General features: G+C 35.5%; 1 protein-coding gene across 2 annotated transcripts in view; it reads left to right on the top strand.

The window, feature by feature from the left end:
• The window catches only part of GRM1 (glutamate receptor, metabotropic 1), a 485,478-nt gene that overhangs the window by 430,087 nt on the left and 31,342 nt on the right, over positions 1–24,049 (top strand). For both annotated transcript variants that reach the window (XM_011959442.1, XM_011959443.1), the window contains exons 7-8: positions 3,957–4,083; positions 15,715–16,645. In XM_011959442.1, coding sequence (XP_011814832.1) covers positions 3,957–4,083; positions 15,715–16,645 — 1,058 coding nt within the window. The remainder of the gene's footprint in view (positions 1–3,956; positions 4,084–15,714; positions 16,646–24,049) is intronic.

The following is a 24,049-nucleotide window of genomic DNA, read 5'->3' as shown; positions in this document are numbered from 1 at the left end:
ATTAATTCAAGATGGATTAGAGACTTAAATGTTAGACCTAATACCATCTTACAGATATTATATGGTGAAAGTACACATGCTTGGTGCACTTGGTGCATAAAGAAGGAGGATTTAAAAAGTAACTCCATTTAAACATCTCTATTTTTCATTCTGTATTAAAGGTATAAGCTAATAACTTATTCATTAATGTGTTCAGTCAGTCAAAAACTAATGTCAAAGCGCTTCCATGTACTAGTTATTTGCAGAATGTACTTTCACGAGTCATCCTGCATGAGTAAATTTGTTTAGCATTATTGTCTTTTGAATTTGTCTAATTAGCAGTACTAATTTTATATGGAGAGAAAGATACAGCTGGTTGAAGTGAAATACAGTAATTCGTGATGGCTCTTACTCTACTGCTTATCCTAATTAAAGTAAGACAGTAGCATTTATTTATTAATTCAATTTTTCTTGTATCATTTAGAAAAGATATCTTTTATGATTTAAATTTCTCATGCCTATTTTGAGGATAGGTGTGAGTTTTTTCAAAAAGACTTAATTTGGCTCTACTTTCAAAAGTTATTTGGAAGTACAAGTAGAAATAGAAAACCTTATATACTTGCTGAAAATATTCTGTCATTTAATCTTTTTGTGTAATTCTAAAACAGTGGTATAAATGTCAACCTGATGTGCAGGAAGATAATTTTATTTTTATGAAGGCTAGAGTTTCTATCATTTTAAAGTATGACAGTAATTAGAGTTTAGTTTCTGATTTTACATATGGGAATATTTGATCACTTTTATTGTGTTAGAGAGGAACTTCTGTTCCCAGAGATGAGGGTTTAACAGAGTCCAGACTTAGCCTTCTGCCATAAGCAACTAGAAATCTTGATCAAGTATACAAAACAACTGTGTTCAAACATTGGAAAACACTACATGACCTTGAGTTCATGGAAGTGAGGGGAAACGAATAAGGTGAACCCTAAAATCACTCATGCTTTCTGCCTGGAGACAAAAAGACAGAAACAATTTCCTGATTGTTGTTCATTTGAGAGAGAAAACAAATGGAGCTTGGCCATATTGCTAATTTAAGAAGACAGAATCAGAGTTTGGGAGGACCAAAATGGCTAGAATTTGTAGTGCAAAGTATATGGAAGATGATGGATCTGTGCAAAAAAGTAGTCACAGAAATTAGCATAGGCATTCGCTTGAGTATTTGATTGAATACTAGTCTACATGTCAGCCGGTTGGAATTTTGAGTCCAGGTAAGGAACACTTACTAGGGAGATGGATTCCCAAAGCTGACATAGAGCCAGGAATTTTCCAATTTTCACCAGCCAGAGTAGAGATATGTTGCTGAATATATAAGGAATTAAGTAAAAGCTCTTGGAAGGTCACATCTTAATAATGAGGCGAAACTATTCCTCAAATAGTGACTATTCTAGATTTGCTCTAATAGTTTAAAATCAAAGCTCAAAGGGAACAAACTGAGCTGTAAGTTGCTTAACTGTTTGCTCAAACAAAGTCCAACACTCTTTTAAAAAAGGAATACAAATAAATCCGCACTCTACACCTTAATGCACACAATGTCTTGCATCTGGCCAAAAATTTGTAGATTTGACCAAGCAGCAAAATGTGTCACATTACCAGGAAGAAAACCAAGCAATAGAAACAGTTCCAGAAATTACACTGATGTTGAAATTAGCAGTCAAGGGCATTAAAACACAAGGATAAATACGTGCTAAAAGATTTAAAAGAAGATATAAATATAAAAGGAAGAAAAATGAAAATATAAAAAATAACAGAAGTTATACAGATGAAAAATAACATATCTAAGAAAAAAACGTTTTAATGGATTTGATTAACAGCACATTAGCTGTTGTAGAACTAAAGGTCAATGAACTGAAAAACATAGCAATAGGAAACAGGCAAATGAGGCACAAAGAGAAAAAATTAAATACTGAAATAAATGAGCAGACTCTCAGTTACTTTCAGAGTAATACCTGGGGGTAGACTATAAGTGCAACTGAAACTCCAAAAGGATGGGAGAGTGAAGCAAGTCAGAAGAAAACCTGAAGAAATAATGGCTGTAAAATTTTAAAAGTAATGAAAATGTAAACCCAAATCCATAAAGCTCAGCAAATTCTAAGCAGGATAAACACAAAGAAGTCATTACAATTAAGTTGCTAAAAACTAATGATAAAAAATTAATATTATCCAAAATAAGAAAGGGTGATACATTCAGAGGAATGAAATAACAATTATGGCAGGCTTCTTATCAGAAACTATAGGTGAGACAAGAAAGAAGTAACATCTTTAAAGCACTGAAAGCAGAAATAATAATAATAATAATAATAATAATAATCTTTAACCTAGAATTCTATTCCCTAAGACAATGGAATGATATAACATGCTGAAATAATATATATATATATTTACATATATATTACATTATATATATATTTACATATATAACATTATATATATATTTACATATATATATTACATTATATATACACACACACACACACACACACACTCAACTTAAACTTCCATACCAAGTGAAAATGTTATTTTTGAAATACTAAGGCAAAATTAATAGTTTTTCAAACAAATAAAAGATGAGGGAGGTCATATTCTCAGGTTGGCATTGCTGTAAATGTTGAAGAAAAGTCTTCAGGAAGAAGAAAATATGGCCAAAATATGGACTTATACAAAGTAATTAAAAGAACCAGAAATGTAAATATATGAGTAAATATAAAATATAATGTCTTTCTTATTTTAAAAGACATATTTCAGAGATGACTGTTTAAAGCAAAAATAATAATTCATTTGGGGAGGGTCCATTACATAAATATGTGGAAGTAAAATGTATAAAACTATAACCTAAAGGATGGGAGGGGAAAATGGAAGCATATTACTGTTGGGTTCTTACATTATAAATAAAGTAGTATAATCTTATCTGAATGTACACTGTGATACATTAGTGGTCCATATTGTCAACTTTAGAGCAACCATTGAAACATAGCAAAGAGGCCTAACTAATAAGCCACTATGGAGATAAAATAGAATGCTAAAAAGAAGGTAGAAAAAAAGGACAGATAGGACAGATAAAAGAAAAATAAGAGATGACTGATTTATATTTAACCATACTGATTATTATAGAAAATGTAAATGTACTAAGCAATAAAAGGCAGAAGTTTCCAGGCTAGAGATAAATGCAAGACCAAATTGTGTGTTGTCTACAAAACACTCACTTTAAATGCAATGTGTTTTTATGTTTATTTTTGTACTATGGAGTGTGAAAGTGTTCACCAAACAAATTGAAAATGGGGGAAAGTTTAAACTGCTCAGATATTAAGCAGCTCTCCAATAATTTTGAACTAGTAATGTTGCTGCCAATACTTGTTATGATCTTTTGAATTCACTAGAGAAAGGCAGAGCAATACTTGATTCTGTATTCTTAGGTATCATTCTGTTTTTACATATATATAGTTGCTCTTGAGTGAAATTGTCTAATAATTCAGTTTTTCATAATTACAACAAAAATTTTATAATTATTTAGCTTTTATGAATTAATAAGGTTTTATTACAGACATTTTTTGGTAAAACTACTTTCTCAGAGAGGAAAAATGTATACTTTTTACTTTTTTGAGAGTAATAAATATTAATATAAACAAGGATTAAATTAAACTGTTTCATTTTTAACTGCAAAAAAAATGTAGTCAAATAACTCTATAGAATAAATTATTATTGAAAAGCCTCCAAACTCAGCATGGAGTGAATTGACATTTCCATCTGAACTCTAAAATAATCAAGTATATGCAAATTCACATTCTTAAGATTCCTCAGCATATAAGATTATTTCATAGTTAGTCTTTTTTTCTTTATTTGTAGTCTGAAAACAAGCCCTCATCCGAAATAGAAACTTTTCTGGGAAAACTATCTTTAAAATTCATGAAATATCTATCTTATAGGTTATACGGAAGGGAGAAGTGAGTTGCTGTTGGATTTGCACGGCCTGCAAAGAGAATGAATATGTGCAAGATGAGTTCACCTGCAAAGCTTGTGACTTGGGATGGTGGCCCAATGCAGATCTAACAGGTAGGAACTGCCTCACTTGGAAACCTTGTCCCTGACTATTTGCCTTTCCAATGTGTCCATCGCTCAAATGAGAATGATTAGCTCATGTCTTCTCAATGTTAATTTACAATGCACACTTTTTAGTCCTCATGTCAAGGAGTATGCATAAACCTCATACGTTTTCTATAATCCATATTGAAAAGAAAGTTCCTGTAAATCTAAATAACAATGAATTGATGTGTGGTAGGCTATGCTGTTATAGAGTTGTTTTCTGTTTTTCTTTAAATTGTATTTGAAGGTATTTCTGGCCACCTGAATTTATATTTGCAATCATTTCTTGAACATCTACCATGGATGAGGCACTACTGTAGGCCCTAAAAATAGAAAGGTAAATGTCCCAGCTTTTATTTTGTGTAAAATCTATCAGGGAAGAAACATGGAAAAATATAATAAAACATAATATAATTATTGAAATAATAGAGATATCTATAAAGGGTGCGTAAAGTTTGTTAGGCAGGCAAGAAGATGAAAGGAATTTCAGGCCTAAAGTAGAACACAGGAAACATGAAAGTTGATGACACCTTTGCAGAAAACCATAGGACAAGTATGTGGGATTGGTAGGTAGGCACAACGGCCCAGTAGAGTAGTGGTCAGAAATGAGAATCGACAAGGACACTGGTGGGATGGTAGAGTGCTTCTGTGTGACTTTCCTCTACATGTTTGGACTTTGGCTTTAAGCACAGGAGAATCACCAAAGAATTTTAAAGTGGTGAATGACATCATGATATCTGTATTTCTGGTATGCTTCTTGTGGTGGTATAGAAAGTTGTTGTATTGATGCAAGTAAGTTATTTGAAAAGGAGTGGATTAGGGCAGCTAGAGTAGGAATGGAAAGGAATAAATGAATGCAACAGATGATTCACTAGTAAAACCAACGGAATGCAGAGGGATTGATTATATGAGTTTGTAAGTTTCCTAAGAGTGATGTTCATATAAATGAGTTTTGTTTTTCACAGACCTTGTTATGAGCTTACAGAGGAGAAATGATTCATAAAACTTTGCATAAATTTTAGGAGCCATAGAGGCTTTTCTTTATCTAAATACATAGACACTTCATCATCTGAATAATCTAGCCCCTTATCTTGTCATCTTAGAAAGAGGGAGCTGAGGACTAGAGAGGTGAAGTCATATGGCCAAAGTCAGGAAAATAGTGAGAAGCAGAACCTAGACCACTAACACCTGACTCCATGCCTTTCTGGATGCTGTTGAAAATCATCCGAAAGTGTAATATTCGTGATGGTTGGACACTTTTTTACCTGTTTCAAAGTAAGAATATGCAACTAAGAAATCATGCAGTTTATTCAAAATACGTCAAAAATGACTAGGTAAGTAGAACTAGGTCACGTAACTAAAATTATACTTACTAAGTCACAATACCTTGTAAAATGTTAATTTTGTTAGGAAAAAATTAAACTGAGCAGCAGAAAGCTTTTATAAGTCATCTAGTACAAAGGTCCTTTTTAAAGAGAAGAAAAGTAGATCAGAACATTTTTGAAGGTATGAACTTCATCTCACTCATCTTTTTATTTGCCAGATAAATTTCATGCCTAAAAATTACCCAGGAATTACCCACCTCCAGAGATTCCCCTTTGCTCATTCTGGAGTGGAACTCCGAAGATCCTGATGCAATTACTCCCTGTCCCACCCACAGAGAAACACCAGATCTGGCACATAGCCTGATGCCTTGAACATAATAGCTACTTAATACACTTTTGTTAAATTGAGGTAATTAGGAAGAAGGGACTCACCCAAGGTCATCGAGATCAATGCAATTGGTTAATAGAAAAACCACCATGAGAATTCAAGATTGTTTGTCACTGGATCTAATGAATGCTTTCACTCTGCCATGGTTGCCTGCAATGGCCTGGCTTGGAAAAGCTTTTCCAACCTCATCTTGGACTCATGCCTTCCCTCCACTTAGACTATTTCTCTTCAAATTTTTATCCTCCTTCATAGCATGTGCCTCCTACCAGGCCTCTTTTTCTTGTATAAGTAGGTCCGCTTAGATGGCCATTGTGTTTGAGAGCTGGGGTTGACTGACAGTCATCCCGCTCATCTGTTTGACTGAGATCACAGCTGACTAGGAAGAAGCTCAAAGACAAAAGTGACCTCTTTATCAGATTAATCTCAGGAGTCAGAAGTCTTGGCTTTGAGGTACAAGCATTTTTCTTTTATCTACATTTTTTGGGCTTTCTCAAACTTCTCCTACTGCTCTATTTCACTTTCATTAGGGCTTATCTCACACACTAAAAAAATTTCTATCCTATGTTAAAATATTAAGATAAAAAAACTTTTTTAAAAAACCTGATATGATGTAATACTGGAACTCAAGGTCATGCCTTTTATTCCCTGGAGATGCTCTATTGTGGTATTATTGTATATTTTCTGTCCACTGCCGAATGATCATTTCCATTGATTAGGGATCTTTAACTTGGTAAAATATTTTTAAAATTCTCCTTGATTAAAAATAGATGAATATTAATACAATTACATTTCTAACGATTTAATATGCCATGATCTATTGTATGCATAAAAGTCACTTCAACATTCTAATGAGTTGAGCCAGCAACTCCTCAGACTGTGCCCTTAGCTAATAACAGTAGTCATGCAGCTATGATTCGGTCATATATTCAGATGATGTTGCAAATCTTATCTTTAGGGTCTTTCACAATATAGATTCCTCATTCTAATTTATACTTATGTTTTAATGATCCATATTGATTCTGTGTTTCTTTTGGTCTCATACATGAATGGAAAATGAAATCCCATTTACCATTTGCTTGGTGCCATGTCAAGCACAGAGCAAGGGCATAGTCCATGCCAATGTGTTGTGGGTGTTACCATGGTAGCGGTAGTTGTGAAATGAGAAAACCCATGGGAACAGAATACTAAAACTCAGTAGAATTACTCAGAAAAGTAAACACATTGCCTTTAAGTAGGTATTTGATTTATGGGTAATTTTTTTTACTAAATTTTAGTTAAAATTTTCTCATTTTAACTTTGAAAAATAGTGTATTCTACTGAAGTAAAATATACATTTTATTTTTAATAGTTAAAAATGCTTAAATTTATGCATTTAAAATACATAATATTTTAATAGTTGATTAAAAGATACTTTAAATCACTTTAAAAGTTAGCTACTTTTAATATATACTCCATACATTATAATATTAATGAATAAAAACAGGTTTACTGTGATTTTTATTTCCATTGAAATGCGGTTCTTTTGGCTATGAAGAAATTAGTATATTTCTTAGAGAAAGTGCTTTTTGAAGCTGTTAAAAAGTTTCTCATATTTTCTTCTTGTGAAATTGCACATTTTAATTCAGCACTTAAATCTCACACTTTATTTCTTGTGATACAAAAACAGGGATCTTTTCTGCCATGATACACAGCTTGACAGTAGTTTAACAATTTGTGGACCAATTATATGTAATCCAATGCTACTAATTTATTTGTAAAAATAAAATAACATTCCTCAAAAAGGCAGACTACGTCACATTTTCTCATTAAAAAAAAACACAGAAAATGCTTTATAAACATTAACTAATTTTAACAACTTTTTCTCCATCCCAACAGTTGTTGTAACCTCTTACACTAGAATCTACTAATTCATTTCCTTCTGTAATAAACACTACCATCTGTTTTGTGCCAAGTACTTTTTAAAAACTGGGAATATACAGGTGAATGAAGCAATGTCTATATCATAAGGGAGGAGCTTCATATGAAACTAGCCATGTAAACAGCCAACTATAAGTCCTACAATAGAGTTATGTGTAAAATGTCAGATAAATATGGAGCAGCTATTTTTCCCTGGGAAGAAAGAAGCCTTTTCAGAAGAAGGGACATTTGAACTGAGCACTGAATTACAAACAGAATTTCACCTGGTAGAATTTCATTGAATTATAATAGAATTACTATTTATACTAATTTTAAAACAATCAGGGAAGCATTTTGATGAAGCTTTATATAATCATGATGTAATATTGCAAATGTTATGAATTACCCCAAGACCCTTTGCATAGAATTTTATTCCTTAATTCATGTTAAATTTGACTTGACCTAGTTGGAAAAAAGTCTGATAGCAAATTTCATCCTCCTCTAATACATCTGGATCTTATAGGCACAACATTTGATTCAAAAAATAGAAGTAGCTACCAGTCCTCAGATCAGAGTTGTTGCTACCTTTCTTTGATTTTGCTCAGTAATTTGTAGTCAGCTTGAAGGAACTGACTTGTCTGAGAGCTCTGAGTTCTCTGTAATAACCCTAATCATAAATGCTTGCCAGGACCTGAAGTTCTCAGGGTTCAGATATGGTATGCACAACTCTCACAAAGTCCCCCTTTTGAGTTCTGGGGTCAGGTGGACACAGTCTCCACTGGTTGAAGGCAGTCTCCCCTCTTTCTAGTCTTGGAATAGCCAAACACACCTAGAGGTTGGATAACTGTTTTTTAAAAACTTCAAAACAGGACCTCGAAAAAAACCACATAACATGACATTACATAATTGGACAAAATTGACATTATAGCTAATTCCCTCAAGATGGCAAAGCTAATGTTTCTCAAATTTAGGATAAATTTAAATTTATCCTAAATAAAAAATAAAGAAAAGGAAGAAAAGGAAAAAGAATCTAAAACTTTTAAGAAACTTACTCAAAATATAAATTATTAGTCCCAGTCTTCAAGGGATTCTGTTTTGGATGGTTCCAGACTGGCGTTGAAGAGACTGGTGTCCATATATGCAAAAGAATCTAGGATCTTCCCAAGAGATAAAGCAATTGTAGTAGAGTTGCAAGTGTGTTTCTGGGTGTCATGAAAAACTGCTACTGTTACAACACGAGGCTACTTATATCCCCTCTAGCATAACAACATTGTTCTTCATTTGTATTTGATGTACTGTATAGGGCAGAGTTATTTTATAGCTAGATTGGGAAAACTTTATGATTATCCTTGGAGAGGCTTTAGTATCTATCTTTGATTATTGGTCTCATTAGAGGAACTTGGATTTACGACATGCAGTTTAAAGTTTAAAATGTGTTTGGTGGCAACCAAATCCAGTTTGCTTACTGGTGGATTTCTCCTGAAACCACCAGTTATTGACTTGGCTACATGACTTGGGGGTGATAAAAAGACTCCACTGAAACTTCTGCCCTAGCTAACCCAAAGCCACTGTTTGTGATAGAGACCCTGGTAGTCCAATCCACAGATAAAGTCTATCCATGTGTGAATAGGAACCTAGAGAGCTTGCACCTGGTTATCTCTCTGTCCCTTGGTGCTGATGTGCACTGTCTTTCTCGCACTGTATTATACCTTTTGACTTTAAATGAAACTGTTACATGAGTGTCTTCTGCAAGTCTTCTGAATCTTTTCAAATAACTAAACTCGTACAATCTTTGCGTATGCAGAGTGTTGTTATTGGAAAAGTTAGCATAACATACCTTTATATTATTTCTTTTTTATTATTATACTTTACATTCTGGGATACATGTGCAGAATGTGCAGGTTTGTTACATAAGTATACCCGTGCCTTGGTGGTTTGCTGCACCCATCAACCCATCATCTACGTTAGGTATTTCTCCTAATGCTATCCCTCTCTTTGCCCCACATGCCCCAACAGGCCCTGGCATGTGATGTTCCCCTCACTATACCCATGTGTTCTCATTGTTCAACTCCTATGAGTGAGAACATGTGATGCTTGGTTTTCTGTTCCTGTGTTAGTTTGCTGAGAATGATGGTTTTCCTGCTTCATCTGTGTCCCTGCAAAGGACATAAACTCATTCTTTTTTATGGCTGCATAACATTCCATGATGTATATGTGCCACATTTTCTTTGTCTAGTCTATCATTGATGGGCATTTGAGTTGGTTTGAGTCTTTGATATTGTGAGTAGAGCTGTGATACATACGTGTGTATGTGTCTTTATAGTAGAATGACTGGTAATTCTTTGGGTATATACCCAGTAATGGAATTGCTGGGGACTGCTGGGTCAAATGGTATTTCTGATTCTAGATCTTTGAGGAATTGCCATACTGTCTTTCACAATGGTTGAACTAATTTACACTCCCACCAACAGTGTAAAAACCTTCCTATTTCTCCACATCCTCTCCAGCATCCGCTGTTTCCTGACTTTTTAATGATCACCATTCTAACTGGCATGAAATTGTATCTCATTGTGCTTTTGATTTGCATTTATCTAATGACCAGTGATGATGAGATTTTTTTCATATGTTCATTGGCCACATAAATGTCTTCTTTTGAGAAGTGTCTGTTCATATCCTTCGCCCACTTTTTGATACAATTGTTTGTTTTTTTCTTGTAAATTTGTTCAAGTTCCTTGTAGATTCTGGATATTAGCCCTTTGTCAGATGGATAGATTGCAAAAATTTTCTCCCATCGGTGGGTTACCTGTTCACTCTGATGATAGTTTCTTTTGTTGTGCAGAAGCTCATTAGTTTAATTAGATCCCATTTGTCAATTCTGGCTTTTGTTGCAATTGCTTTTGGTGTTTTAGTCATAAAATCACTGCTCAAGGAAATAAGAGAGGGCACAAATAAATGGAAATACATTCCATGCTCATGGATGGGAAGGCTCAATATCATGAAAATGGCCATACTGTCCAAAATTTATAGATTCAATGCTATTCCCGTCAAACTACCATTGACTTTCTTCACAGAATTAGAAAAAACTACTTTAAATTTCATGTGGAACCAAAAAAGAGCCTGTATAGCCAAGACAATCCCAAGCAAAAGGAACAAAGCTGGAGGCATCATGCTACCTGACTTCAAACTATAAAATAAGGCTACAGTAACCAAAACAAATTGGTACTGGTACCAAAACAGATATATTGACCAATGGAACAGAACAGAGGCCTCAGAAATAACACACACACCTGCAACCATCTGATCTTTGACAAACCTGACAAAAACCAGCAATGGGGAAAGGATTCCCTATTTAATAAATGGTACTGGGAAAACTGGCTAGCCATATGCAGAAAACTGAAACTGGATCCCTTCCTTACACCTTATAGAAACATTAACTCAAGATGAATTAAAGATTTAAATGTAAGACTTAAATCCATAAAAACCCTAGAAGAAAACCTAAGCGATACCATTCAGGACATAGGCATGGGCAAAGACCTTTATATAGTTTCTCAAATGATGTCCACTAATGATAATTTGATACAACTAAACTATTGAGTTAGTATGATGATTGTCTCTAGTAATATCTAGGCTCAGATAAATCCCTCTTAGTAGTAAGAGAAACAGTAAAGATGAACTCAGATTTGTATAGCTTTAAATCAGTAAGGAAAGAAGTTTGAATAAGAATATACAAAGGAGAGAATGATATATACAAGAATTTTATAATGGTGATCTTGCACAGAAGATCATCATCATATGGTTATTAGCATGCCTCAAGGTCCTTGGATCAGCAGTTAACTTCCATACTCTTTCTGTGAGGCTTTTGCAGAACTTCAGTTTAAAATCACTAATGGGTGTGAACATCAGTGTATCAAGGTTCCCTTTCATTTTTCTAGAGGGTTGGGAATGATGAGGTCATGAATAAATATTCCAGTGAAAATGTCCTCATATCACTGGATTTATACATTAGAATGTTTCAGCTAAGAAATAAAAATCTAACTGTATTTTAGCCATTGTGAGGATTGTGGCTTTTCAACAGGGGAATGCTTAAACAGAGTCATAAAATAAGCACACTATTTGAACTAGTACCTAGTAATAACTCACAGAGAGGGACAACTGCATACAATCCATCTGGAGATGCTCAAAGGTTTTTTTGCAATTTTATCAATGTCCCATACATTTTTTTCCAAATTAATTTAATTACAAATGAAGCATGAGCAGGACATATCTTCTGCTATCTTGAAAATGTCTTTCCATTGCTGTTTAATTGGCCAACTTGTCCTTCCAGAATAAGTTGCTCATTTTTCATGAGATGTACTTAGTTTTCACAAATATTCTTCAAATGAAACTTCTGCTTGAGATAGCTACAGATTTTCTTCCATAGGCTCCCAAGCCACAGAGAACAGAGACCTTTTAGTTTGTTTACTGAAAGATCCATAATTATGTTGATTCGGGTTATTTACTTTTTAACTCTGGAAATGTCAAGCCACATATTAGATATTTTCTAGATTGGTAATTTTACATTTTAACTGTTTTTTCCTCATTTGATTCAACTAATTCAGGAGATCTAAGCCTACTTACAGACGGAGAGAATATGGTCCTTTTTATGTTAGTTGTTGAGTCTATTTCAGAACTATTTGAAAGTTTCCTAAAGTTTATTTTTCATCTTTATTTAGTTTACAATTTTGAGTATTTATTGAAAGAAAAGCTTCTGAAAGTGCCTTATGCAATGCCTTTTCTATTTTTCTTTTTTAAATGTTACGCCGATGGGTTATTTTAATCTTCTCTTTTCTACTCTTGCATTTAAACATTTTTCTCCATCAAAGGCTAACAACTAATTGAATTAATTGGTACATATTTACAGTATGGACAATAAATATCTAATAAAATTTCCAAATTCTATAGCAAGCATTATGTTCTGTATTCATGAAGTTTAGGAAAATTACTAACTATAGGTCCTAATTTGACTTTATACCAGTTTTTTAATTCAACTTCTATACAACTGACTTATGTTCTAGAAAGTTTAAAATGTTATACTCTTTTCCAGTGAAAACTCTGATGACAGAGTAGCTCATTTAGAGAGTCAGGTAAAGTTGCACAGCAAAAGAATGAAACGAAAAGAAGGTAGCGTTCAGAAGGTTACCAAAGCCTTGACAAAAATCATCTTTGAATTGGAAAATTTGTTTGTAGGATGCCAGCTAAAGAAATTGACAATTGACTGTGGTATTTTATCTCCCAATTTGTCTAGAGCTTCTTTTAAATATTTTAATTTATCGACTTCATCATATCAAAACTTCCCGTACGGCCATTGTCATTTTAAATATCTATTTTCCTATCTATCCATCATCTATCTATCTATCTATCTATCTATCTATCTATCTATCTATCTATCTATCTATCATCTATGTATCATCTGTCTGACCTGTATTGGGAAAAAAAAATAGGATTAATGTGTGACTTTATATGGGAAGAATAAGTTCTTCCAGAAAAATGTTTGTATTTAGACAGAGACAAATTCCTGATACACAAGGAAGAGAGGCCACTAAGTTCTGTCAGAAGTGTGTGCTTGCTAATGGTGTCTTAGATTCCCAAAGCAAATAGAGTGTAGAAAGGCAACACACAATCACTAAAATGAAGTCATCTTTCATAAGTTGACAACACAGGAAGTATTCTTGTAAAGGTATTCTAGGAAACTTAAGGCTGAGTGATCTACCACTTTTGACAAATTGGTTATCAATTTAAAGGATCTCCAAACAGCACTCAGGGCCAGCTTGGATTGGACACTTCTTAGGCTTACATGTTCCTCTAATGTTTAGGTACTATCCCTTATATAGCCAACAGAAAAAGATGACTCAAAACAAAACAAACTCACAAACAAAAAAGACCCATAAAATAAGACTTTGTGTATGTATGTAAATAATAGCAAAAGCAAAGAAACAGCAAGGGAATAAACAGATATGGAAAAAATATTTATCAAATTGTGTATCTCTAAAGTGAAATATTTGTTGACATAATAAAAAGTTTATGTCTAATTACCAAATGGTGCATTTCAAAACCAAAGGTTATGTGACTTAATATTATAAAGATACAGGTGAAATTACCTTATGCAAAGACCTAAGTTTAATGGCCTTCTATATAAAGACCTACATGATTACAAATCCTAGGATAACCACATAAATTCAGCAACAAGAGCTCAGTAAAATTAGCCCGAGCAAGAAAATCGTTGTGACTGACTCACATGGTAGTACGCGGGAAGGACAAAATGTGGGCATGAGGGGATCCAGTGAGTGACCCTGTTGATCAGAGCATCTCCTTGGTGAAGCCTCTAGAAATATGAAATATACTGAAGCTAAATACATAATTTTTTTTTTTTAAAAAAAGCACAAAAGCTGGCTGCGTGTGGTGGCTCATGGCTGTAATCCCAGCACGTTGGGAGGCCAAGGTAGGCAGATCACGAGGTCAGGAGATCGAGACCATCCTGGCTAACACAGTGAAACTCCATTTCTACTAAAAATACAAAAAATTAGCCAGGCACGGTGGTGGGCGTCTGTGGTCCCAGCTACTTGGGAGGCTGAGGCAAAAGAATGGTGTGAATCCGGGAGGCGGAGCTTGCAGTGAGCTCAGTTTGCGCCACTGCACTCCAGCCTGGGTGACAGAGTGAGATCCCATCTCAAAAAAAAAAAAAAAAAAAGCACAAAAGCTAAACAAATTGCTTACTATACTAAGGGATAGTTATGCTAGGCAGATACATTTTATCTGAGCAGAAGACTCTTCATTTTATATGGAGTTTTTAGAGGTGTGGAGTTTAGGGATTGAAAACCTTGCAGACTCTGAGAGCTGGCTGACATCACCTGTAGCAATACGATTACTCATATGAGACTGTTGGTTAGTTGGCACTCATTTATTGAAGTGATTCTGATCCTGCCTGAGTGATTATCAGAAGTAAAGGCTGACAGTACTTGCTTGGCATCCAAACACATATTCAGTGAGGCAAGTTGTTGATTGACTGACAGGTTTAGCACTGGTTCTGGTGGTTCCTTGTTGCCATGGCTACAGAACAATGAGTCTTCTCCTAAATTTATGGAAATGATTTTATTCTCACAATTTGGGAAATATTGGTCCAGACCAAATATTTTGTGATTACAAAATTCTGTGAAGGGGTTGTCCCAGAGCCTGACAGATTTTTCTCTCACTCTGAAATACAAAATACATTTTATTCTCCATCTAGAGAGAAAAGATAAGCCAGGCATTTAGAAACAAATTCTGGTCTTTCCTTTCCAGAGACGGGTTAGGGGAGATTTCATTCTTCCTGGATAAGTCCATTAGAGGTTACTAACTCAAAGGCCCTCCGGTTTCAGATACAGATCATTCATGATTCATGAGTAGAGGAGTGAGATTTAAGGTGTAATATAGAGCTATGTAGTAAACAAGAGAATGCAGATTCTTGTAAAGAAGTCGATGAAATTTACATTGAAAGCACTCTGCTGGCCAAAAACGACTTGTCTATGAGCTGGACTTGCTTACAGACAATGACTGCATCAAAAGAAAAGTTTTGTTAGTTTATTTTTTAATAATTTATTCTATCCCATAATCATCATTTAACCTTCACTGGAAATAAAGTTTTATTTGGGTGTTTTCTTTTTCTGAACATGTAGAACCGAGTCCCATCCACAGAATATCATCTATTTACAATGCTGATGTTGGAAGAAAAAATCATTTTTCTAGGTTCAAGTATGTCACATTAGGCTTGTAATGAGATTAAGTTTGGGGACATAATTGCCTAGGTAAGACAATGATGCAACCTTATTTGTGTAATAGTGAGCATTTCTTAAAAAGCATTAAATGCCATAAATCATGAAGGATGCAAAGATGACTGTGTCTCTGGTGATTAATATGCATGTTGTTATTCCTAGCAGAAACCTTGGATTCATGCTAAAATGATTTTTCTCATCACAGGCTGTGAGCCCATTCCTGTCCGCTATCTTGAGTGGAGCAACATCGAATCCATCATAGCCATCGCCTTCTCATGCCTGGGAATCCTTGTTACCTTGTTTGTCACCCTAATCTTTGTACTGTACCGGGACACACCAGTGGTCAAATCCTCCAGTCGGGAGCTCTGCTACATCATTTTAGCTGGCATCTTCCTTGGTTATGTGTGCCCATTCACTCTCATTGCCAAACCTACTACCACTTCCTGCTACCTCCAGCGCCTCTTGGTTGGCCTCTCCTCTGCGATGTGCTACTCTGCTTTAGTGACTAAAACCAATCGCATTGCACGCATCCTGGCTGGCAGCAAGAAGAAGATCTGCACCCGGAAGCCCAGGTTCATGAGTGCCTGGGCTCAGGTGATCATTGCCTCAATTCTGATTAGTGTGCAACTCACCCTGGTGGTAACCCTGATCATCATGGAGCCCCCTATGCCCATTCTATCCTACCCAAGTATCAAGGAAGTCTACCTTATCTGCAATACCAGCAACCTGGGTGTGGTGGCACCATTGGGCTACAATGGACTCCTCATCATGAGCTGTACCTACTATGCCTTCAAGACCCGCAATGTGCCCGCCAACTTCAACGAGGCCAAATATATCGCCTTCACCATGTACACCACCTGTATCATCTGGCTAGCTTTTGTGCCCATTTACTTTGGGAGTAACTACAAGATCATCACAACTTGCTTTGCAGTGAGTCTCAGTGTAACAGTGGCTCTGGGGTGCATGTTCACTCCCAAGATGTACATCATTATTGCCAAGCCTGAGAGGAATGTCCGCAGTGCCTTCACCACCTCTGATGTTGTCCGCATGCATGTTGGCGATGGCAAGCTGCCCTGCCGCTCCAACACTTTCCTCAACATCTTTCGAAGAAAGAAGGCAGGGACAGGGAATGCCAAGTGAGTTGTCTGACCTGGGTTTGTCTCTCTTCTCTCTTCTTTTCTCTGTCTCGCTTTCTCTCTCTCTCTCTCTCTTTCTCCTATCTTCCTCTAGTTTTCTGAGTTGTCTCTTCCATTTCCCCAGTGTCTTTCTCTTCCTTTCTTAATCTTTTCTCCCTTTCTTAAATCTCACATTCTGTTGCAGTAAGAATGCAGAAGTGAGGCTGCTCTCTGTTTTCATTTCTTTGAAAGAGCAGGAGCAGGAAACAATCCTTATTCTTGCCTAGAAGCGGAAGCTTCGGTTCTGCCAGTAACTTACCCTTTTGCATGGGTCCTCCTATGGAGCACCACCGTGCCCCTGGAGTCTGGGACAGAGAGGCAAGCACTAATTATAATGTCTGGTTCTGACCATGGTGAAGGTAGCTTCTGTTTTTCTTTCTTTTTTCTTTTTTTTTATCATTCTGGAATCACACCACTTCTAAACTGGGGTGAAGGGGAGGAAAACTTAACACCTGGAGAAATTGCCATGTCAAAATTTGATCACTACTGAGCACTAAGTATGTCCTAAAGTAAGATCCTGCAAGCAACTATCTTATCATATCTCTCTTATTTATTGAACCTGAATGTATATTGTAATAAACATGTTCCATGATGTTATACATGCATTGGGTCATCTCTGCTACTGCAATGTCATGATCAGAATAGTTTCTTAGTCATAAAGCACCAAAAAAAAAAAAAAAAAGGAACCAGGTGATAAGCCGAAATCTTGAGACTTGTGTGTGAACACTAAAGTCCTGATGAATTCTATTCAAAGTCCAGATGAATTCTATTTCTATAATTCTTCTGAGTTGTTTGTATAATAAGCACTTTCCTATCCTTTTTCTATTTTGAGAAGAAGCATATGTTAAAATTTGCACATGTCACCTCTTTCTGTGACCCATGAATACAAATTTCATGTAATGATTTTTATTTCAAAAATAGCAGGGATGCTTGAAGTTCTACAGGTAACCGACTTAACCAAAAATTAAGTCATTTTCTCCACTAGCAGCGTTAATTTTACTCTTTCAAACAATCCTTTAAAAGTAAAAAGGAATTAAGAAAATTATAATAATAAATAAATACAAATTATAAAAATTTACAGCAGACTACTTTTCTCACCTACAAAATGAGGGGCAATATTGTTCCTGCTGAAAGATTCCGATGGATAAAATAATTATTAAACAATGTGTACCTTATCATGATTATTATTAAAATTTTCTTAATCCCAAATGTGATAGTAGAATTTCTGTAACTTTTCAATGTATTTCCCTTTAGTTATTCTTTGTCTAGGTCTTAACTGGTATGAAACTTCTCACTTTAACTCATGCCAAAAATTTTACATTCTTTAAATTTCTTGGTTTTGTATCTTTACTTTCCAAGCAGCAACATGGGCATCTTTTGCAGAATTTATGTACCTTGAGGATCTAACAAGGGAGTCTTTGGGAAAACATACCTTTGAAATCCATTTTATGGATTTCAAGCAAAGACATCCCTAATTTTTTCAAAACTAAGATGAAGCTAATAATGTATGCTTACTTCTTCGTATATCAATTTTTAAGTTCGTTATAAGATGTTGATCATAAAATTTGGTTAGCCTTTTTTTTTTTTCTCTTACCATGTTTTTTTATTCTAGCCAAACTGCCCTCAGTAGCAAACTCCTGGCAGGGAGTTAACAGGGAGCATGAAAGCAAACCAACAGTGCCACGAAATGGAAGAAAAAATAAACAATTAGTCTAGATGTAAAATGGCATCACTAACAATTTCCATTAAGAGGTAAGAAATAAGAGGAAAGAAAATGAAAAGAAAGAAGGCATTCCTTAAACTGGAGTGTTCACAAGGATTAAAAGATTCACTTTATTGCATCATCTACGGTTTGGTTTTCTGAGGGTTCCATTACAACATCCACCATTATTCCACTCCATGTTTCCAACTACCTTGCCTTTATTATGGTTCTTCAGAAGCTTTCTTCTAATTTTTGGGTATGGGTCATTTTTGAAAGTTGTTCTTCTAACTATTTAAGGTAAAGAGAAAACCTACATAATTAAGTTATCTTGTGTTGGTTCCCAGGAATATGCATTTTTGAAAGCTGTCCCAGTGATTCTATGTACAGACAGATATCGGCACCTGTTTAAGAGAACAGTGACTAATGAAGAGTATGCAGTGCTTGCTGCAGAGATGAGTTGGAGCTATCTGATGTCACATTAACAATGCTGAGCATTTCTCTCATGGTCAGGCATTGCTGCAAGAGATTACCTTCCCACACCTGGAACCACTTTCCTTAGAAACTGAGAACATTCCCTTCATTATTAGAAATTTAGAAATTAATTTCATGTGGGATCTTGCTTTTGAGAGAAAAATCAGCATGATCTAAATTAACTGGATTGGTTGTCTAGGAAGTGCTGCTTTCATCAGTAAATTGTTGAACTATTAGCTGTTATTTATCAAGCATTATTAAATTCGTTTAATAAGAGATATATTTCTAATTAAAAAGTATAACCTGCAGCTTTCTGAGTACAACTTATACCTACTCCAACATGCACCAAGCAAATGAACTGACACGGAGAGAGTATTTGAGGCTAACCTTCTATGGAAAACAATCATATGTTTACTCATTTTTCTCATTTATTTGCCTGTTGCTCCTGTTGTAACTATGTGAGATTGTAATTTTAGTATATAAAAAAGAATCTCAATGCTTATGTTTTTACCTTTTTATTGCCATTTTATATTTTCCTAGTTTGTCTCCAAAGTTACAAAAACCACAAACAATCTAATATTTTTTCAGCAGCAAAAATCTGCTAGAGTTTTGCCAACTGAAGCAAAGGGGCTAAAAACTCTAGAGAACACATCACCCAATGAGTTGATTGCTATTCTGGATGTGTAATTCCTACATTTATGGTACACTGAGGGTGTTCAGCAGTCTGCGTGTGTAGCTATAAACACAGAACAGATGCTGTAATGAAGAGCTTCCAACTGATCTATCTGTTTGAATATTGTTTTGAGGCATTGCAAGTCCAACAGCATTCTCATGACAGGCTGTTTCTGAGATACATGGTTGGAATGATGTTGCGTGTCTGTTTTTAGCAAAGTTTACTTCAATTTTTATTTTATTCACAGCTGAATATCTGACACAACGAAAGGTTTGGGCACTTGCTTTACATTTTCTGGAATAAAATTTAGGAGGAGCTTAATCAATACACTAGGTGTTTGAGTTACTTGAGTTATTTATAATTAGAAGTCCCATCAGGCATACTCCTAGTATGCCTGTGAGATCAATTGAAGTTACCTTTGACACCTCTCATTTCTTTAGCTTTTTTAAAAAAATGAACATGCATGGAAAAAATATTCAGGACTCAGTAGATTTAAAAATATTGAAAAAATGTATTTATTGGAAATAGAAAAAAGCAGAAATCCATGGACATAAATGAGGAAGTAAATTAATTAGATCCAAGTAATTTAACACTTCCTTTTAAGGCAAAATGAGTTAATATTATTCAACTGAAAAATTCAAATATCTTGTAAATGACATGCTTCTTTAAAGAGCAATTATATCAATGATTACATGCCAAACTAACATCTCTAGTTAAATCCTAGATAAATAAAATCACTGAGTGCCAAACAGTGTGATGGCACATGGAGCTGAAATGTGACAATACCTTCCTATGACGTTTTGCATGCAGAATTGTGTACAAAACTAAAAACAGTTACAATCCTTCCTCCCTAAAGGCATCACTAGGAAGTAATTTTAAAATATACGTTACTAAGTAAATGGATATTATTATGCTACCTTGATTATTTCTTGAGTATTTGAGTATTGTTTTTTTTAACTTAGTCAAGAACCAAGTGAAATTCTAAATGGAATGATGCTCTGAGGAAATTTTCCACTTTGTTCTCTGCTAGAAACATATTTTGTCCACCAGTAGAAGCAAATAAGCCTGCAGCATTAGTCATTATGCCCTGGGTAAGCATTTTGATTTTCTTTCCTCTGATTATGAAAGGAGATGTATTAGTGAGCTTACAGCTATCACAGCCAAATAGAAGTGACATGTTCTCCTCTTTTCATTTTTGATACAGTTCTCATTTATGTTTATAGCTCTGCTAAATTTTTATTATTTTTAATTGACAGATAATAACTATACCTATTTATAGGGTACACTGTAATATTTCAATACCTGAATACCGTGTGCAATGATCAAATCAGGATAATTAGCACATCTATCATTTCAAACATTTATCATTTCTTAGTGTTGGGAATATTCAAAATCCTATCTTCTAACTTCTTTAACTGTTGTTAACTATAGTCACGGTACCCTACTAGAACTTATTTGAAAGAACTCATTTACTATTCTGGCTCACAAAGAGGATAATCTTGTCATTTTGAAATTATTTTTCTCTTAATCACACAATATGTCGCTTTAAAAGCTATTGTAATTCTTCATGATATTTATAGTAAACATCAGAAGATTTTATTGAAACATTTGTAATATAATTTTACTACTGGATAGTAATATTTATTGAGGACCAATTTCTCATTCATTCATTTATGCAATCAATCATTATTTCAACAGTAAGCTTAAAAGCACTTAGGTACTTGATATGGTGCTAGGTAGTCAAGATAAAAAAATATATATATATATATAAGAGGCAGGCACTGACTCTATCACTCTTGCAATATGGGAAGGGAGACACTAAAAAAATATAACTAAATGTACTATGTTAGGTGCCATAGTAGAAAACCAATATAACATTCTCAGTGCCCAGGGAAGAAAGAGATTAAGTCCAGCTAATGGAGTAGTATCTGTAGAAGGACTGGAAAGATCTTCCAGTAAAAGTACATTTGAACTTGACCATAATGGGTGTTTTTCAACTGGAGAAATTGTGCTATAGTAGACCATTTTACATAGAGAAAATAACGTAAGTGATGATTCAAAAACGTTAACGCGCTTTCATGCCACGACATAATGAAGCACATAGAGAGGTGCAGCGTTGGGCAAATTTGCAAATGCAAGAAGAATGTAGAATACGGATAATGGTTAATGTCCCAAGAGGAAGTTTCAGTACTTTTTCTATAAACCACAAGGTGCAATAAAAGTTTTTGTGAAGTTTCATCATCATGTGTAAGCTTAATGGGAAGAAACTGACTTATAGAAAGACTAGTTAATAGAGTGCCACAGTAATCCCATAACAGGTAAAAATAAAAGCCTTAACTACAGCAGTAGAGTGAAAGTTGAATCCAAGGCATGCATATGAAAAAGTTTTCTCAGCATAATTCACTAGACTTGAAATACCAGTTATGCAAGGTGAAAGAAATAATAAGAAAACAGAATAAATAGAATAGGACTCTTATTTGAGCCTGGGTGAAATACTGCTACTACTGAAATAGATAATGAATACAGGAGCGGGACAGAGGAGATATTGACAAGCTGGGTTTCAGATTAATTCATTGAAAATGCTATAAAGTCATCCAAAGGGAGGTATCCATGAGGTTCTTAGAAATTTAAGTCTGGAGTTTAAGAGAAACGCCTAGGCCAGACCTCTAGATTTGAAGATCAATTGTCAAAATACTTAGTGCCCAAAAGGGTGGTTATGACATGAGAAAAAAGAAGTACCAGGAAGAACAAACATTAGGGAACTCTTAAGAGGTAAGATAAGGAAAATCTGAAGGCAGCAGACAAAGGTAATCAAAAAGAAAGTGGGAAATAAAAGGATGCAATATTATGGAAACCAAGGAGACCTTGTATTAATGTGCTCAGGTTGCCAAAACAAAATACTACCAACAGAGCGGCTGAAATAAAAGATGTGTATTTTCTCACAGTTCTGGAGGCTGAAAATCGAGATCAGGGTGCCAACATGTTTGGTTTCTGGCGAAGGCTTTCCCCTTGAGTCACAGACAGCCCCCATCTTGCTGTGTGCTCACATGACTTCTTCTTTGGGAGATAGAGATAGAGGATATAGATAGCAATGATAGAGGCAGCGAGACAGTTCTGTTGTGTGTTTTGTTTGGTTGTTTGTTTTTACATGGGCACTAATCCCATTCTAGGAGCCCCATCCTTACGACTTCATCTAAATCTAATTACCCAAAGGCTCCATCTCCAAAACAGTCTCTACTAGGGCTTCAATAAATGAATTTTGGGGAGAATGACTTATATATTCAGTCAATAACAGAATGTTTCAATAAAATAGAACTTGAGGTCTTATCCTTGGAATCACCAAGGATGGGGACTGTATTGTTAACCTTAACAGGTTTCAGTGCTGTAATCTGGGTAGAAGTTATACTGCAATAAGTTGAGGAGTTTGGCATTAAAAGAAGTAGGAGATTCTGACAGTTTTTAAGGAGGTTGAAGAGGAGGGAGGAAGGGTATCATAGAGGAGAACCTTAAGCTTCTTTATAATACCTGAGAAAAGAGGTGACAAAGAAGGAAAAGTTGGAAATGTAGGAGCGAGATCATCTGGTGTGTGCTGGGAGGCCTGGCCGAGAGCTAGGCTGTTACAGCAGAGCCATCTGACATTAATGGAGAACTATGACGATGAAGCACCAACTCTGAGGATGTGTGTGTGTGACACTGGTTCTCACTCAGCTGTGTGTATAATGGTTGATATTAAAATAGTATGAAAAATCAGGCTGGGAGCTTATCATCATTTTTATTATTATTATTATTATTATTGAGACGGAGTCTCGCTCTGTTGCCCGGGCTGGAGTGCAGTGGCCGGATCTCAGCTCACTGCAAGCTCCGCCTCCCAGGTTCCCGCCATTCTCCTGCCTCAGCCTCCCGAGTAGCTGGGACTACAGACGCCCGCCACCTCGCCCGGCTAGTTTTTTTGTATTTTTTTAGTAGAGACGGGGTTTCACCGTGTTAGCCAGGATGGCCTCAATCTCCTGACCTCGTGATCCGCCCGTCTCGGCCTCCCAAAGTGCTGGGATTACAGGCTTGAGCCACCGCGCCCGGCCATCATTTTTATTAAAATTTGAAAATAAAACGCATCCTACTAATTTTATTGAATCTCTGGACTTATAAATATTGATAGTAAGATTTGAGAAGGGCCAAATGAGGGACAGCCTGGAAAGGAAGGTGTGCTCTTCTGGAATTACTGATGGGTTGGAGCACTGTCAGCCTGTAAGTAGGTGCCCTTTGTAGAAGAAAGAAGGGTAGACTGGGAGTGGTGGCTTATGCCTAGCATTTTGGGAGGCCGAGGTGGGTGGATCACATGAGGTCAGGAATTCAAGACCAGACTGGACAACATGGCTAATCCCCATCTCTGCTAAAAATACAAAAATAAAATTAGCCAGGTGTGGTGGCACGCATCTGTAACCCCAGCTACTTGGCAGACTGAGGCAGAATAGCTTGAACCTAGGAGGTAGAGGTTAGAGTTAGCTGAGATCGCACCACT

This window comes from Colobus angolensis, unplaced genomic scaffold (genome assembly GCF_000951035.1).
Source record: "Colobus angolensis palliatus isolate OR3802 unplaced genomic scaffold, Cang.pa_1.0 Scaffold493, whole genome shotgun sequence".
NCBI classification, from domain to species: Eukaryota; Metazoa; Chordata; class Mammalia; order Primates; family Cercopithecidae; genus Colobus; species Colobus angolensis.
The sequence above is the reverse complement of the archived record's forward strand: the minus strand, read 5'-3'. Positions and strand labels throughout refer to the sequence as shown.